The sequence below is a fragment of the Lodderomyces elongisporus genome, chromosome 3 (genome assembly GCF_030384665.1).
Source record: "Lodderomyces elongisporus chromosome 3, complete sequence".
NCBI classification, from domain to species: Eukaryota; Fungi; Ascomycota; class Pichiomycetes; order Serinales; family Debaryomycetaceae; genus Lodderomyces; species Lodderomyces elongisporus.
The window spans coordinates 1,041,426-1,056,509 of NC_083675.1; the positions used below are offsets into that span (position 1 = coordinate 1,041,426).

Here is a 15,084-nt window from a genome sequence, read left to right on the forward strand (position 1 = left end):
AGGACAAAATTAATTTGGAATGAAACGAAATCCGTCTTAATTTGTGGTTCTGGTTCATAAGAATGAAGATATATAAATGAATGGACAGTTTCCTTCAAAAAGCCAAAAAGATAAAGTAAAAAAAGAGTCAGCTTTGATTTTAAAATTTTTTTAATTTTTTTTTGGGGGGTTGGAAACAAGTGGTTAACATATATTTGCAACATTGCCAACTACCCATTACCCCATTGCCTATTACTCAATATTCATTACCCACTAACCTGTTGTTTATCACCAAACACTACCAACTGAGATTTTCTTTTTCCTTATACTTAAAATTTAACCATCAAGAAGAAATTGCAAACTTCAATTCTATCAAATATTTCTAACCTGAAATATTTATCAACAAGTCAACTTATTTCTCCAAGTCTTGTAATTGAATAAGACAAACAAAGAATACAATGAGTGGGATCCTCAATTTACTAAACGCTGACGAGCTTATCAGAAGACGCCAGCGCGAGCAGGAGCTTGGCACTAATCCAAGTTTTGCAACACACCATAACACCACTTTTGCAACCACCCAACCACGTCTTCATCCCCACGATACACCATTAAACACCAACATAGGTTACTGTAACAACTCTACACCACTGAACAGAAACTATACAAACACTCAATTGGCCAATAAGACTTCTCCCATCATATCCTCCTCAGAGTCAAGTTCAAGCTCACCCTTGGGAATGGCTTCCTTAACTACATCCACCAATTGGAGCTATGCACCACCAGTCAATAGATTATCATTTGAAGGTATCAAAGAAGAAAAGGAAGAGAAAGCAGCAGCAAAAAAAGAAGAAGAAGAAAAAGGAGCAGCAGCAAAAGAGCAGAGACAACGAGATGAACCCTTGCTACTACTGCTGCTGCTGCTGCTGCTGTTCCAACAGACAATGGTTAAAACTGAGAGTTTTGCAAAAGAAGACGGGTCTGATAAAGAGACTGCACAACCTCAAAGCGAGACATTCTCTTTAAACGAGAGCACAGGTCTTAACTCACATAAACCATTGGTTCATTTGAGAGACCACATTCCAAAATCAAGGATTCGACAAGATATCCTTGGGTCAAAGTCATTTGTCAAATTAGCTATAAGAAGAAAATACTCAACAAAGAGAAAGAACAATGATACAAAACAGTCGAAATTGCACATCAAGTCATTGAAAGCAGGAATTAAGATCAAGTTGACCTTATCGCAGAATTTGTTCGCCTTGTACCACAGCTTGATACCATTTACTGACGAGCGCCGTATTTATCCACTCTTCCAAGATGAAGATAGCATATCCCAATTAAATGAATTGTTGCGAGACAAAGTCGCCAATTATGCTAATAGCAATGATCATAATATCAGCAGCCATGGTCTCCACTCTCCTTCTCCAAATTGCACCAACAACGGCACAAACAGCACCACCAACAACGGCACCACCAACTACAACAAGAATCTTATTTCAAAAGGAGTTCAACTAATTGATAACAATATTGTTGATCTAAGTGAGTATCTGAACAAGATTATCAAATCATTCACAAACGAGATGAATCAGTCGACCCCTACCTTCAACTCACTTGATACTGCTGTAAACACACTTTTTCAAAGCAAAGAATATACTCTTATCCGAATAACCAGATCTACTACTGATGATGTTCATGGTAGCTCGATCTTGAAGTTGGAGACAGCATCACCTGGTGATTTCAATTTGATTGACGACGATGAAAATTCTGATGAGATGTTGCATTCATTGGGAAACCCCAATGAAACACCCAATAACCTATTCTTCAAAAAAATAATTGCTAGACCAAGATACAAGAGCAACATGAAAATATACTTCATTCCTGAGAAAGTGAGGTATTCTCTCTATACAGATTACCGGTCGTTTGAAAGAGATTTGTTCAATGGCGTAATACTGGTGGACTTTGAAAACTATGATAACCCCAATGATTTCAGAATCAAGAGGGGCAATGGCTATGACAGAAACGTGTATTGCACATTTCCTACAGACCAAGTGTTGCAACACTACAAAGCACTTGTCATGGAAAGTCACCAAAGTAGAGTATCTGAAGTACAAACGGTACTGCACCAACCCTCATGTGTTTCATCTCCACAAATTATGAACAAAAGCTTAAATTCGTCTATTAAACGCGACAGCTCAGTATCGCCAAACCAAGTCTTGTGGAGTCGACCTCCACCTCCTGTTTCCTCGCAACCATCATTACAAGAGCAACAACAGCAACAAAACCCACCATCATCATCTTCTTCTTCATTATCACCACCACCACCACCACCAGCACAACAACAACAACAACAGCAACCAACACATATACAAACGTCTTTCATTACGCCATTGCAACCACTTGTGCAATCTCAAGTGAGATCTCAATCGTATGATGGTAGACTGAGCCAAATCAATCAAGCTCAAGCTCCAAGCAATTTGCCCATGGCTTGTCCACCAATATTCAACAACCAATCATCACAGCCTACTATTCCATCTTATCAACCAGGACCACATATGCAGTCACACTTTCAAGGGACACCAGGAAGACACTCTTTGCCCGAGTTTGTTCAATTGCCTCCCTTGAGAGCGTTGTCCAACACACCTCGCAGCTCAGTAGGCAATGGCCAGCGTCCAATCCAGCTTCCATCCATCTCTTTACAGCTGATTCCACAGTTCCATTCTGTACAACAACATTTTTCACCACTACCACCTTCATTACAACAACAACAACAACAACAACAACAACAACAGCAGCAGCAGCAGCAGCAGCAGCAGCAAAATTATCATATGCCATTCGGTGTGAACAACCATTATATGAATCTTGCGCATCATCAAGCACAAAATTTCCCACCGCGCCCAATGTGAACGATTTCATCCATTCGTTTGTATGTTCACTTCGCATTTACATTCATTTACTTATTCATTCATTTCTTTTGCTACAATATGCTAATTGGTATTAACAGAGGGTAATTTCTTTTATATTCTATTTCGAGTGTTTTGTTTACTTGAAACAATATTAGTTCCGTTATTATAGTTGAAGTCTGTTTCTTTTTTTATATCTTTTTTTTCTTTTCAGTTCGAATAAATATATTTCATCACGTGTTTTGATATTTATTTACTTTGCTATTTAATAATGTAAGGTATATATCAAGTTTCTTTTTTTTAAAAAAAAGTTTTCTTTTCTCTTTTGTTTTGTTTCATTAATTGTTCTTGCTTAAATGTGCAAAAATTTAAACTTTCAATGCAACATTTTCTTTTGTAATGTATTTTTGAAATGGTTTCAAAGCCTCGGCAACATCATTCTTGACAAACTTTTCGGTTTGTTGAGGAGCTCTACCGACAAAAGTCTTTGGGTCCAACAACTCGTCTAATTGGTCCCAAATTGGCTTAAAGTATTCAGTCTTTTTAATTCTTTCAATTAAATCGTTATCGCCACCTTCCTGCTTAACGACGGCAGAAGCTTGGTGCGAAAGCACTCTAATCTCTTCGTGACAGTCTTGTCTCGAGCCACCTTTTTCAACCATAGCCATAATGACATTTTCAGTGGCCATAAATGGCAATTCAGCATTAATTCTACGTTCAATAACCTTTGGGTATACAACTAATCCCGAAGTGATATTGAGCATTGTTGACAATAAGATATCACAAGTTAAGAATGCAGAAGGTAAACTGATTCTTCTAATTGCCGAGTCATCCAAGGTTCTTTCAAACCATTGTACGGAAGCTGTTTGCACAGCATCATTGAACAAGCCACCCAAGTGTCTAGCAAGTGAACACACACGCTCACATCTCATAGGATTACGCTTGTAAGCCATAGCACTTGAGCCAATTTGTGATTTTTCAAATGGCTCCTCGATTTCCTTCAAGTTGGCCAATAACCTGATATCAGTAGCAAATTTGTGGGCAGTGGCACCAAATGAAGCAAGTGGGGCCAAAACGTCGATATCTATTTTACGTGAGTATGTTTGGCCAGTGCATGGGTAAACGATATCAAAGCCCAAGAGCTCAGTGACTCTCTTGTCCAAAGCTTCAACTTTGTCGTGGTCGCCATGGAAAAGAGCCAAAAACGAGGCTTGAGTACCGGTGGTACCTTTAACACCTCTCAAACCGATATCGTTTCTTGCTCTAACCATGTTTCTCAAATCCCACAACAATTCTTGCAACCACAATGTTGCTCTCTTACCAACGGTGGTCAATTGGGCTGGTTGGAAATGGGTCCATCCAAGAACTGGCAAGTCCTTGTAAGTCAATGCAAATTGGCTCAATCTGTCAATGACATTGACCAATTTGGGGATAAGTACATCGTAAGCGTCTCTCAAAAAGATCAAGTCGGCATTGTCTGTAACAAAACAAGATGTTGCACCCAAGTGGATGATACCTGCTGCCTTGGGACATGTTTCACCAAATGTGTGGACGTGGGCCATGACATCGTGACGCACTTTGGCTTCTTCAACAGCAGCATCTTTAATCTCTTGATCGGTGATTTCCAAATGCTTTGACATCTCTTCAATTGCCTCATCCGTAATCACACTAAGGCCAACTTCCTTTTCAGCTTTGGCCAAGTTCAACCACAATTTTCTCCATGTAGAGAATCTGTTTCTCAAAGAGAAAATCTGGGACATTTCCTCAGAGGCATATCTAGAGGATAACGGAGTTTGGTATTTATCGTATTCAGACATATTGGAATGGATTTGGGACTAATGGAAGGAGAAAAGAAGTTGAAATAAAGGGGGGAAAAAAAAGAAAAGAAGAAACAGAATGAACAAAATGAACAAAGTGGTTATTCCTTATATATATATATACATAAAAGTGTTTATTTATGTATGTATGTATGTATATATATGTATGTATGTGTGTGTGTGTGAAGTAACGTATGTTGTATAAGTTGTAGTCCCTAATAAACATATTTTTTTTTTTCAAACGTGGGAGACTTTTGTTTTACTCCTTCTTTTGTGGTTGAAAAAAAAAAAAAAATCAAAATTAATTTCTTCTGTCTCTCTCTTTTTTTTTTTTTTTTTTTTGCTTTCGATGCAGCATCCTCTTCCCTCTTCCTCTTTTCCTCTTTGACTTCAACAGCGGCTAATTTATTATTAGCAATTTGTACAATTTTCATGATTTCTGACTCCGGTTGGCTTCTGGTTCACTGTTGAGAGTAGAAACTTTTTACTCAATTATACAATCACAACACATCAGTCTATATCTTCTTCTTCTTCTTCTTCTTTTTGTTTTTTTCCCCCTTCTCTTTTAAAAAAAAGAACATTTTCTTAAATATGGAGAAGAAGACCTGACCTGTGTTCACACGTGTGGGTTATACATAGCTATCTCGTTCCATTCTCACCCCCCCCTTCCCCCTTCCTCCTTCCTCTCAACTTCACTTCTTCGGTCACTAAAATGCTTTACTGTTATTTGCTAGTCTTTTCAAATAAGTTTTATAATTATAGTAATAATAATAATAATAATAATAATAGTGTTAGTGATAGTAATAAAGAAAAAATACTGTCAAATATACGTACTTATACTTGCTTTCACACTATCAAACAATTTCAGATTTTCACCAACTATTCATGAAAACACGTAAAACGACTCATATATGGTTTGCCTATTTTCATAAGAAACTCTCATTTGTTAACAAGCGAAAATACAAGAAGGTTTTTCTGCAATCATTTGCAGTTATTTCACTTTGTTTTCAATATTTTTCACTTTTTTTTCCACTTGTATTTCGATTGTGAAAGAGGAAACGTAATTAGTACATGTCGGGTAAAAGTGGTCGTGTGTGTTACACAAAAATGGGACTGTTTATCATGTTCCGTCGGAGGGATCGATAGATAACTTAATACAACATCCGCCTCTATCTATACATTCCCTTCCCCGCCGCTCAATCCAAAGGTAGACCAACATATTCTCAAACAAAGTTTACTTGTGGAAGTGCCAGAAGGGAAAATATTAATATATATACATATATATATATATATATATATAAAAGAGAAAATTACAGAAAAGAATGTCGACCTCGACTTCCAATCTGGTGCTAGCAAAAGTGAGTGGTGAAAAGGAGATGTTTAACAATAAAGTTAGCAAGCAAATAGTCTCGACGAGGCAAAAATCAAAAGCGGCTCCTAAAAGCGCAACAAGATGTTCAGCACAGGCTTCACGTGCATTAAAGGCATGCGATCTATGCCGAAAACAAAAAACCAGGTGTCTTCGATCACCAGACAAACCCAACTCCTGTGTACGATGCAGTTTTATCAACAAGGTGTGCTCATTTCAGTCAGAAGCACTAGACGATCTAGAGGAGAACGAGACTACTAATTCCAACGGCATTTCCAATGATGGACTGAACAATAGGAATTTGTTGCGAAGTAGTGGAGATAAATTGGACATTATTTTGTATAAAGTAAATGAGCTCCTCGCAATAGCAAGAGGTCACCAAGGAACTTTAACAAGTCCAACAAAAATAGGGACAGATGGGAAATTGGGAGTGACGGAGACAGTGGATACAACGAATTCAATGAATTCAGTAGAGGCAATGGAGGCAATGGGGCGATCTGGGTCACGTGCACTGATGATCAGTTCAGAATTGGGAGCCATTGATGGCCTTTCAGCTCTTTCAAAGAGCGGTGTACGATTGGGTATTGAGACTGGGAAATTTAGCCAGTCAAACTCTAATTGTGCTACAGAGACAGATACAGAGACTGATGATATGATGCAAGAAGAATTTAGTTTTGATACCAAATCCACAACACTAAAGACTTCCCCATTTTCAATCATTGCAAGAGAAACTGGATTTGCATCAAATAAAACTTTAGATGGAACCAGTACACACGGCTCATCCAATATACTTTTGATGCCAATGATGAAGATAATGTTTTCGACACCGAAAAGAAAAAATGACAACAAAGTAAATAATTCTACTTTGGTTGATGAAGTTTTGACAAACGTACAAGTTCTTGAACTAGTTGAAGATTTTAGGCGCAATTATGGCCGGTGGGTGTCATTTCCTTCTACTCTTTCGACTGCAAAACTTGTTCAAGACCTCAGACAAAGCTCACCCTTATTACTAACTACTTGCTGCATAACAAGCTTTCGATACTCTGTATTTGAAAACAAGGAAACGATTGAAATCTTTCAAAAATTAGCCAAAGTTTTGGTGTACGAGTTGAAAGATGCGCTTTTTAAATATACGTGCTACACAGATAATGAATTTGGTGTAGTTGAATTTCTACAAAGCTTGGTGGTTCTCAGTATATACGCATCTTCCATAACTTCATTGGTTGGCAGTGTCTCGAAATTAAGTATGGAAGATCCTGAGCTTTCTGATTTTCACCTTGATGCGTGGCAGCTATCAAGTATTGGTTTAACTACGTTTTTAACAAGATCAACTTTCCAATTGTTTCAAATCAATACAAAGAAAACAGTTGTAGCACTTGATAAAAAAGCGAATGCAAACCAAAAAATAAAAGTAAACCTGAAACTGGACTTGCACTTGAACTTGAATCAAGGTTCAGCTTTCAATCTGGATAAGCAACAACAGTTACCATCACAAAACGGAAAATATGAGACACTCACCATATTGCGGATCTTCAACCATCTATGCTTAGTTCATATTATTCATTCAGTATTTTCAGCAAGAGCAGCGGTGTTGGATGACGAAAGAATAAATTTTTGCGATTCTGCTTTGAATTTGTTTAATGCAACAAACTTTGATGGGAGAATGGTTGCCGAGATTGGTGTGCTATATCTCACGTACAAATACCTTCAACTAAATAGTAAAAACAGTATTGTTACTGCATCCAGCGAAAAAAGTCTGGCCCAGATTGAACTTGAGTATGAGCAAGTATTCCAAGAGTTAAAAAATTGGCACAATAGGTGGGAGTATCTTCTCGAGCAACCAGCAATGCAATTTGTTGAGTTTACATTCAATTTCTGCTCGATGCTTATTCATTATGTGCATATATATCAACTTTCATACTCGCGTCAGAATATGCAAGCAACAAAGAATACATCAGCAACACCTACATCAACTGCTGAGAGTTCTATACCATTATCATCAACTTCTTCATCAACTACATCAACAGCATATTCTCGACCTGATTCTGAGTCGTTGTCCATTTTGTTACGCCTGGCCGATACAGACACTTTGATTAAAATGCACAGCTGCGCGCAATATGTGATTGATCATGCAAACGGCATCGAGAACGACCTGTATTTTGCATATCTTTCCGATCAAATTCATTTTTGCTGCTACTTTTGTGCATTATTTTATATTCAACTCGAGTCAATTTTACAGGAGCGAGTAAATACAAAGACTATCGATATTGCAGGGCTAAAAGAGTTTACGAAACAAAGTCACGAGCAACTGATACTGGATATACAACAGCTCTTTTTGAGATTCGAAAGAATCGCTATAGAGACAGAAGATGACAACCCCTCTAGATATGCCACTGATTTGAAAGACTGGTGTTTGAAATTATTTCAATTAAAATTGAGAAATCAGAGTTGATGAAAGTTGTATATCTAGTTGTTTAATTCTTCTACCTCAAAAGCCGAGGATTTGATTATCTTTTGTCTAATTCTTCTAATTCTTCTAAGTCTAAAATTTTTTAATAATTATTCTATTTCTAAATAATCTAATTCTAGTTCTGTATAGTCTTACTTTAAATGGCCCTTGAAGTTTCCCTCCATGTAATCGATATGAACGAATGCTCTTTCCACCATAGGTAAACTTTCGATACTATACTGCAATGCCTCGGCAATATCATGACAGTCTTTAAATGTGAGGTTGAATTTGTCATTGGCAAACACCACATCAATTTCCACATTTAGGTTATCGCCGACATGGTACACTTTTAAAGCTGTAATTTGTTTAATGGGCTCTGCAAAACGAAGCGCCATATATAGCACCACTTTATATTCCAATGGATCTGCAACAGCACCAGTGAGGTTGTTTATATGCTCAAATGCAGTTTTGCCCCAATTGAATATTATATACACAGATAAGAGCAATGCGCCAAGAGGATCAAACCACCAAATATCCCATAGATGACCCAACCACGGCATTAAAAGCGATACTGTGTTGAAAACAACATCGGTCATTGCATCTTGTGCCAAAGCTTGTACTGATGACGACTGGCTTTTTGAACACCATATCCAGCATCCAAGCTTGGCCACAATGGTGATCCCCATGATGGCAACAGCATCCGGCCCGATAGTAGCGGCAACGCGTTGCTCAGGCGTACTAAAGAACAAACGCTTGAATGATTCCTGTCCAACTTGGAAAAAGGAAATAATAATGATTATAGAGAAAATGAGCACCCCCAATGGTTCTAATCTTGACCTACCGACAGGATAAGAGTGCTCGACTTTCCAATCGTTTTGAGATGCAAGTCTATTGACAATATAAATAATAAATGTCGAAAGGAAATCAAGGATCGAGTCAACTAATGAAGCAGCTACAGATAACGAGCTGGTGAGCAAAGCAACAATAACTTTACCAATGAGCAAAACCACATTAATAAAAAAATTAACCAAAATGGCTTTCAAAACTTGTGCGCCATCCTCTTCATGGTTGAACCCAAGAAACTTGCCACCATCATTATCAACATTACCAGGAACGTCATAAAATCTGGTGTATTTGGAGAGTGATGGTTCTTTGGGGCCCAGTTCCAAATCATCTGGAGATGTCATGTTTTCAATCATCTCTGCTCCCAAAACCGCACCAGCACCAGCACCAGCACCAGCACCAGCAACGTTGCCATTGCCAATGCCATTCCCGTTGCCAGAAGTAGAGACAGGCCCATTTTGCCTGTGGTCGGTGCCATTAGGCTGATCTGCTGCTAAAGAAGTTTGCCTAGTTTTGGCCTTGGGGTTGTCAACACTGCCATTCTTACTCTTGATTTTCAATGTTTCGTCCATTTCCTCTATGTTATCCAAAGCCACTTTATTGGAACCATCATTGCTGTAATTGCTCAACATGTTATAATGTATTTTCCCAGCATCCAAAAAATTGTCAATCTCCTGGTACTTTGTTATCAAAAAGTTTTGCTCCTCATAATATTTTCTTATCGCTTTGTTTTTTATATTGTCAGTGTCATCGTTATACGAGGCATACCAATTGTAAAGAGGTTTCATGTTCCCAATTAATCGCGAGGGTCTCAAGTTGTTGACAATATCAATAATACTCATTCTTCGACGCTCGAAAAGCGCACTATCAGGAATGAATGAGCTTGTACTTGCATCTTGATGTGAAAAGAATGTGTGTGCTAATTGAGAAGTACTTTTGTTGGTGTTGATGAGTGAAGTTTCAAATGGAGACGCAGGATTAGTTACTGAGTGGTGACTCGATAAAAGTCGATGATACAATGGTCGTTCAGGACTAAGTTTTCCAAATTCGTTAACAGATAGAGAATATCGACGTTTGGGGCAACCGAATTCACCAAACTCTGTATAACCTGAGTTGGGTAAATTGCTCAATGCATTACCTGACGGTGGTCGACGTAAATTGGTAGATCCGGGCGGCGCAATTGGTGGTGCAGATGGTGGACGTGGCGGGGAACTTGCGGCCACAGATGTAAGGGATGACGATGAGTGTTTAGCATGGTGCAACAAATTAGTGGTTGAAGCAGAACCTTTATTGCTACGTTGTGGTGAATATCTTTGTATATCGTTATGCAGCGAATCGTAGGATTCCTTGCCCGATGGGTTGAGCGGCAGTGTCTCTTTTGGGTCAACCTCAGACATGACAATTTTGGTATGCTTTAGAAACAGATAAAAGAAGCAGCCCTTTTTGGCAAACCAATAAAATAAAATAAAAAGAAACAAGAAAGTAAATTTGAAAAGTGAATAATGAGAAGTAAAAAGTGATAAGTGAATGGCAAATGAAGAAAAGAGAAAGAGCAATTTTTTGGAAGATGAAAGACGTTTATTTCAACTTTTGAGATGAAGATTCAAAGCTTTCTCTGTATGGAATTTTTGATTATGCGCTGCGGTTAAGTTGTGTTGTATTGCTGTTGGACCTAATTTTATCTTTTGACACTGCTCAACAGAGGCAGTGTCAAACGTAACGAGAGGGAACGTCGGGTTCTTTGTTTTACAAATCCACGGTTGGAAAATGAATGGGTGAATATTGTAGTCTCTGAATTTGAAAATTCTCAACTCTGTATGTTATTCCTAGTATCTTGAAGGTTTTTGCAACTTTTAACTAAACGCTTTCTCTTCTTCTTCATCTTCTTCTTCTTTCTCTTATTTACTCTTCTTTTTTTTTCTTTTTTGATTTACGATATTTCAAATTGTTTGTCAACTATAGGTATTTCCAAACTCAATTATAAGATCTATCTCTCGACATTTTAGATCTTAATTTTAATTTCCAAGCTTCTTTTTTTTATAAAGGAACACTTTTACATTTACACAGATTTGCAATCTCGAGAAAGAACGTCACAATAAATACCGTGAGAGTATGTATATGTGATTAAGTTGGAAACTTTGTCTACGATATGAGATTCTTACAAACTTCTTTGGAATACTCGTGTCAACAAACAGAGTTGTTGTTGAGTTTTTTTTTCCAAACTACTCTTATTCAAATCAATATTCATCTGGGGAAAGACAAAAGTAATAAACACTTTTATGAACTTAATCAGCAGTATCGTACTCCAACCCCCCTACCCCATAAACTATAGCATATTAAAATTTTCACATTGACCAGTTATAGATCTTCAGAACAAAACACAAGAATCGAGTAATATCAATCTACATCAAGAAAAAAGGAAAAAGGATCCGAACTTCAATTGAATAGACCATATTCTCTTCTCTTTCCGGCTTTTCGTTTTTTTTCGGGATAATGCCCTTCATCAAAAAAGGCAAATTACTCGTAAAATTGTCCTAGTGGTGTGCTACCAAGTGACATCTGGCAAAAAAAAATTTCAACTTTTTTTTTTTCTTTCTTTCTTGAAACTCCATCGACTTTTAAGGAAAAAAAAAATTATTCAATTCTTGAAAATACATTTTTCACTCTTCTTTTCACCCTTTTTTTCTTCTTTTCTTTATCTTTCTACACTTTGTCTTAAGAAACAATCATTTCTCTTTTTTAGCCATTTGAACCTGTTTGATTCAATCAAGCTAGGATTGAATTGATCAACGACGGTTGATCAATACAGTTCTAATTTAATAGGTATGCTTTTTTTTTTTTTGAAAACAAGAATAAACCCTTACTCATCGGTTAGATAATTCTTTTGATTGGTCTATTTCATACTTGTTCATCCATTTTTTTCTATTTTTTACTTTGACCAAACATGATTAAATACAATGATATAACTTTTTAAACTGAGGATGTACATGCAGGACATATCGTTAAGGAATTCTTCGTTTATGATTGTGGTCAAGAAGAAAAGAAAGTGAATGAAATGAGATCAGATCAATTGAAATTGTTTGAGATGCTATGCTCAATTTTACCGATGAGGGAAAAAAGAGTTTTATAAAGAAGAAGAAGAAGAAAAAAAAAGTATAAACTAACATTATCAACTAGTATGTGATTATCCAATTTAAGGGCTGGTTAAGCTTTTCCTTTTTTTTAAGTTGTGTTTCCTACCGTTGTGTCGCTTTTATCTTTTCTTCTTTTCTTTCGACCAAAATGATGAATATGTTCCTACATTTTTTTCTGTCCGGTGAACCGTGATCCAATGGATAAACTAACATGCATCACCATCTGATTTTTGGCTTACACAAGAAGGAAGAAAAGAAGAAGAAAAAAACAATAAGAGACATAAACGATGATTGGAAACAAGAACGAACTTTTTTTCTGTTCAATTCAAGAATCCGGGATTACTAACAATATTTACTGAAGGGTATGTTTATTTCAAAGCTTAAACAATTGAGCAAATGAAAATGGTAATGGTGATGACGCTAAAGCTGGTGTTGTTGTTGATGTTGTCATTCTCATTGCTGTTGTTCTTGCCGATGTTAATATTATTGCTATTGTTTCTTTATTTCCTTCTTTCCAAAAAAAAATTGAATGATGAGAAACCAAAAATTCAGTTCTGCTTCTGAACCAAAATAATCTGAAGATAACTAATTTACCAAGCTTACTAATTCTGATTCTTTTTTTTTTAATAAAAATTAAATTTGGGGAAAAGACAATAATAGCAACTGTAACGACATTGAATCGAAAGAAAGGAATTTTTTTTTACTAACAGTCTTGATAGAATCAATAGAATCAATAGAATCAATAGAGAGAAGGGGCAGAGAGAAGAGAATAGTTTCTTTTAATACAATTCTTATTCTCACTAATATCGACTTATTAGTATATGACCATTTAATAATAAAAAATTTCTATTCTTTATCATCATTTATTTTTTGTTTGTAGTGTTTAGTATTCTTACATTACTGATGTAGTTTACTTACTTTAAAATTCCATCTTGGGTTGTTGTTTCGTTTTGTTTTGTTTCTTTGGTGCTGTTGTTGTTGTTTTGTTTTGTTTTGTTTTGTTTTGTTTCGTTGTTGTTCTTGTTGTTGTTGCTGTTGTTGTTGTTGTTTTCCTTTCACTAAAACTTTGTCTCAAACATTGAAAATCACCACTTTACCATCGATACCTGAGGTGGAGACTTTTCCAGGAGCGAAATTTCTTATACTGGCTATTGTATTTTGATGTATTGTGCTCAATGCTTTAGCGGATTTACCGCTGCTTCCTGCACCCGGCTTGTTGACCCTTCCTTTCAAATCCATTTGCTTAAACATGTTTAATGCTTGGTGCGAGGATATCTCAGGACTATCTTCGTCTTCATCATCATCATTATCGCCATCGCGGTTTCTTGGTGTATCTTTTGTCAAGTCCTTTTGCTCTTCAATCTTGTAAGCCTCTTGCCAACTAGACTCATTCCCCTTAAAGACAACCAAGTTGCAATTGAAACCACCCACAACAACAGAGTCGTCGGAGGTCCACACTATGGACTTGAACGGTAAATAATCCGTCTTGACATTCAAAATGGATCTAGGAGGCAACCCTTCACCATCGGGATAAACAACACCAATTGATGAATCGTGTGACACCCACGCCAAAGCATTTCCATCAGGACTGAATTTCACTCCGTGAATCCATGCCAACGTCTCATTGGTAAAGTCGCCACAAAGAGTCTGAAATGGTAGTTTCGAACCCCACACACTTGGCTCGGGCTTAGCATCAATTCCCTTGATGTATCCACTAAACACACGCACATGACCATCGGTTGAGCCGCAGGCTAATAACACACCATTTGGATGCCAATCCAAAGTGGTGATAGTCGACTTGATTGGCTTTTTCAAATGCTTTGAGATCCACCAGTCATTTTCTTCCTCGTAGTAGCAAACAGCAATAATTCTATCACTGGATCCAACAGCAAATTTCTGTCCGTCCGGTGACCAGCGACACACTGTGGCAGCTCTATTGATACGGAGAAGAACAAGTGTTGGTTTAAATTCGCCATCACGATATTCCCAAACTAAAGCATTTCTATCTTGAGAACAAGTAAGAATACGAGACCCGTCTGGTGAAATGTCAACTGAAGTCACCGTCTTGTCGTGGTCTCTAAGATTGGCAATAAGTTGAGGCTTAGAGTCAAGGTGGGATGGATTGATCTTGTAAACCTCAACTTCATTCTCCTTGGTCACCGCGAGAATTGTTCTATCTGGGGAAAAAACGTGGTCTTTGATGGGTAAATGACCCAATTGATAGATAGCTGGTACTTTCGACATGTTGAGGGGGGGAAAAGGTGAGGCTCAGTGGAAAGGATCTTTCAAAACTTATTTGTATTTGTTTAGGAGGATCTCTCTACTAAACTCTATTGATTGGTTTACGCTTTAGAAAGTCGGTGTTGGTGGAGCTATCCTATAACTGCGATTCAAAAGAAAAGAAGAAAGTAAAAGGAGAAAAATAGAGAGAGAGAGAGAGAGAGAGAGAGTGATTTGTCGGCGCTTTATTTTTGTGCTGTCTCCTATTTCTTCTCCTCCTCCTCCTCCTTCTTCTTCATCTTCTTTACACGCGGACTTTGTGCGGGTAACTGTGGGTAAGAGAGTGAAAATGTTTGTGTGTGATTGTATGTGCGTA

General features: G+C 37.3%; 5 protein-coding genes across 5 annotated transcripts; 2 read left to right on the top strand and 3 right to left on the bottom strand. All coding sequences in view use genetic code 12, as the record gives it.

Moving 5' to 3' along the window:
* Window positions 1–437: 437 nt before the first annotated feature.
* Window positions 438–2,879, top strand: PVL30_002699 (uncharacterized protein; the record flags this gene model as incomplete). Its single annotated transcript, XM_001525228.2, has 1 exon — window positions 438–2,879. One exon carries the CDS (start codon window positions 438–440, stop codon window positions 2,877–2,879), a length of 2,442 nt encoding a protein of 813 aa, XP_001525278.2.
* A 365-nt stretch (window positions 2,880–3,244) lies between these two features.
* On the bottom strand, window positions 3,245–4,693 carry ADE13 (adenylosuccinase ade13; the record flags this gene model as incomplete). Its single annotated transcript, XM_001525229.2, has 1 exon — window positions 3,245–4,693. One exon carries the CDS (start codon window positions 4,691–4,693, stop codon window positions 3,245–3,247), a length of 1,449 nt encoding a protein of 482 aa, XP_001525279.1.
* Window positions 4,694–6,015: 1,322 nt separating this feature from the next.
* Window positions 6,016–8,514, top strand: PVL30_002701 (uncharacterized protein; the record flags this gene model as incomplete). Its single annotated transcript, XM_001525230.2, has 1 exon — window positions 6,016–8,514. One exon carries the CDS (start codon window positions 6,016–6,018, stop codon window positions 8,512–8,514), a length of 2,499 nt encoding a protein of 832 aa, XP_001525280.2.
* A 149-nt stretch (window positions 8,515–8,663) lies between these two features.
* Window positions 8,664–10,751, bottom strand: PVL30_002702 (uncharacterized protein; the record flags this gene model as incomplete). The annotated part of the gene is made up of 1 exon (XM_001525231.2): window positions 8,664–10,751. The coding sequence occupies one exon, from the start codon at window positions 10,749–10,751 to the stop codon at window positions 8,664–8,666; it is 2,088 nt and encodes a 695-aa protein (XP_001525281.2).
* A 2,808-nt stretch (window positions 10,752–13,559) lies between these two features.
* Window positions 13,560–14,732, bottom strand: arc1 (ARP2/3 actin-organizing complex subunit Sop2; the record flags this gene model as incomplete). The annotated part of the gene is made up of 1 exon (XM_001525232.2): window positions 13,560–14,732. One exon carries the CDS (start codon window positions 14,730–14,732, stop codon window positions 13,560–13,562), a length of 1,173 nt encoding a protein of 390 aa, XP_001525282.2.
* Between the last annotated feature and the right edge of the window lie 352 nt (window positions 14,733–15,084).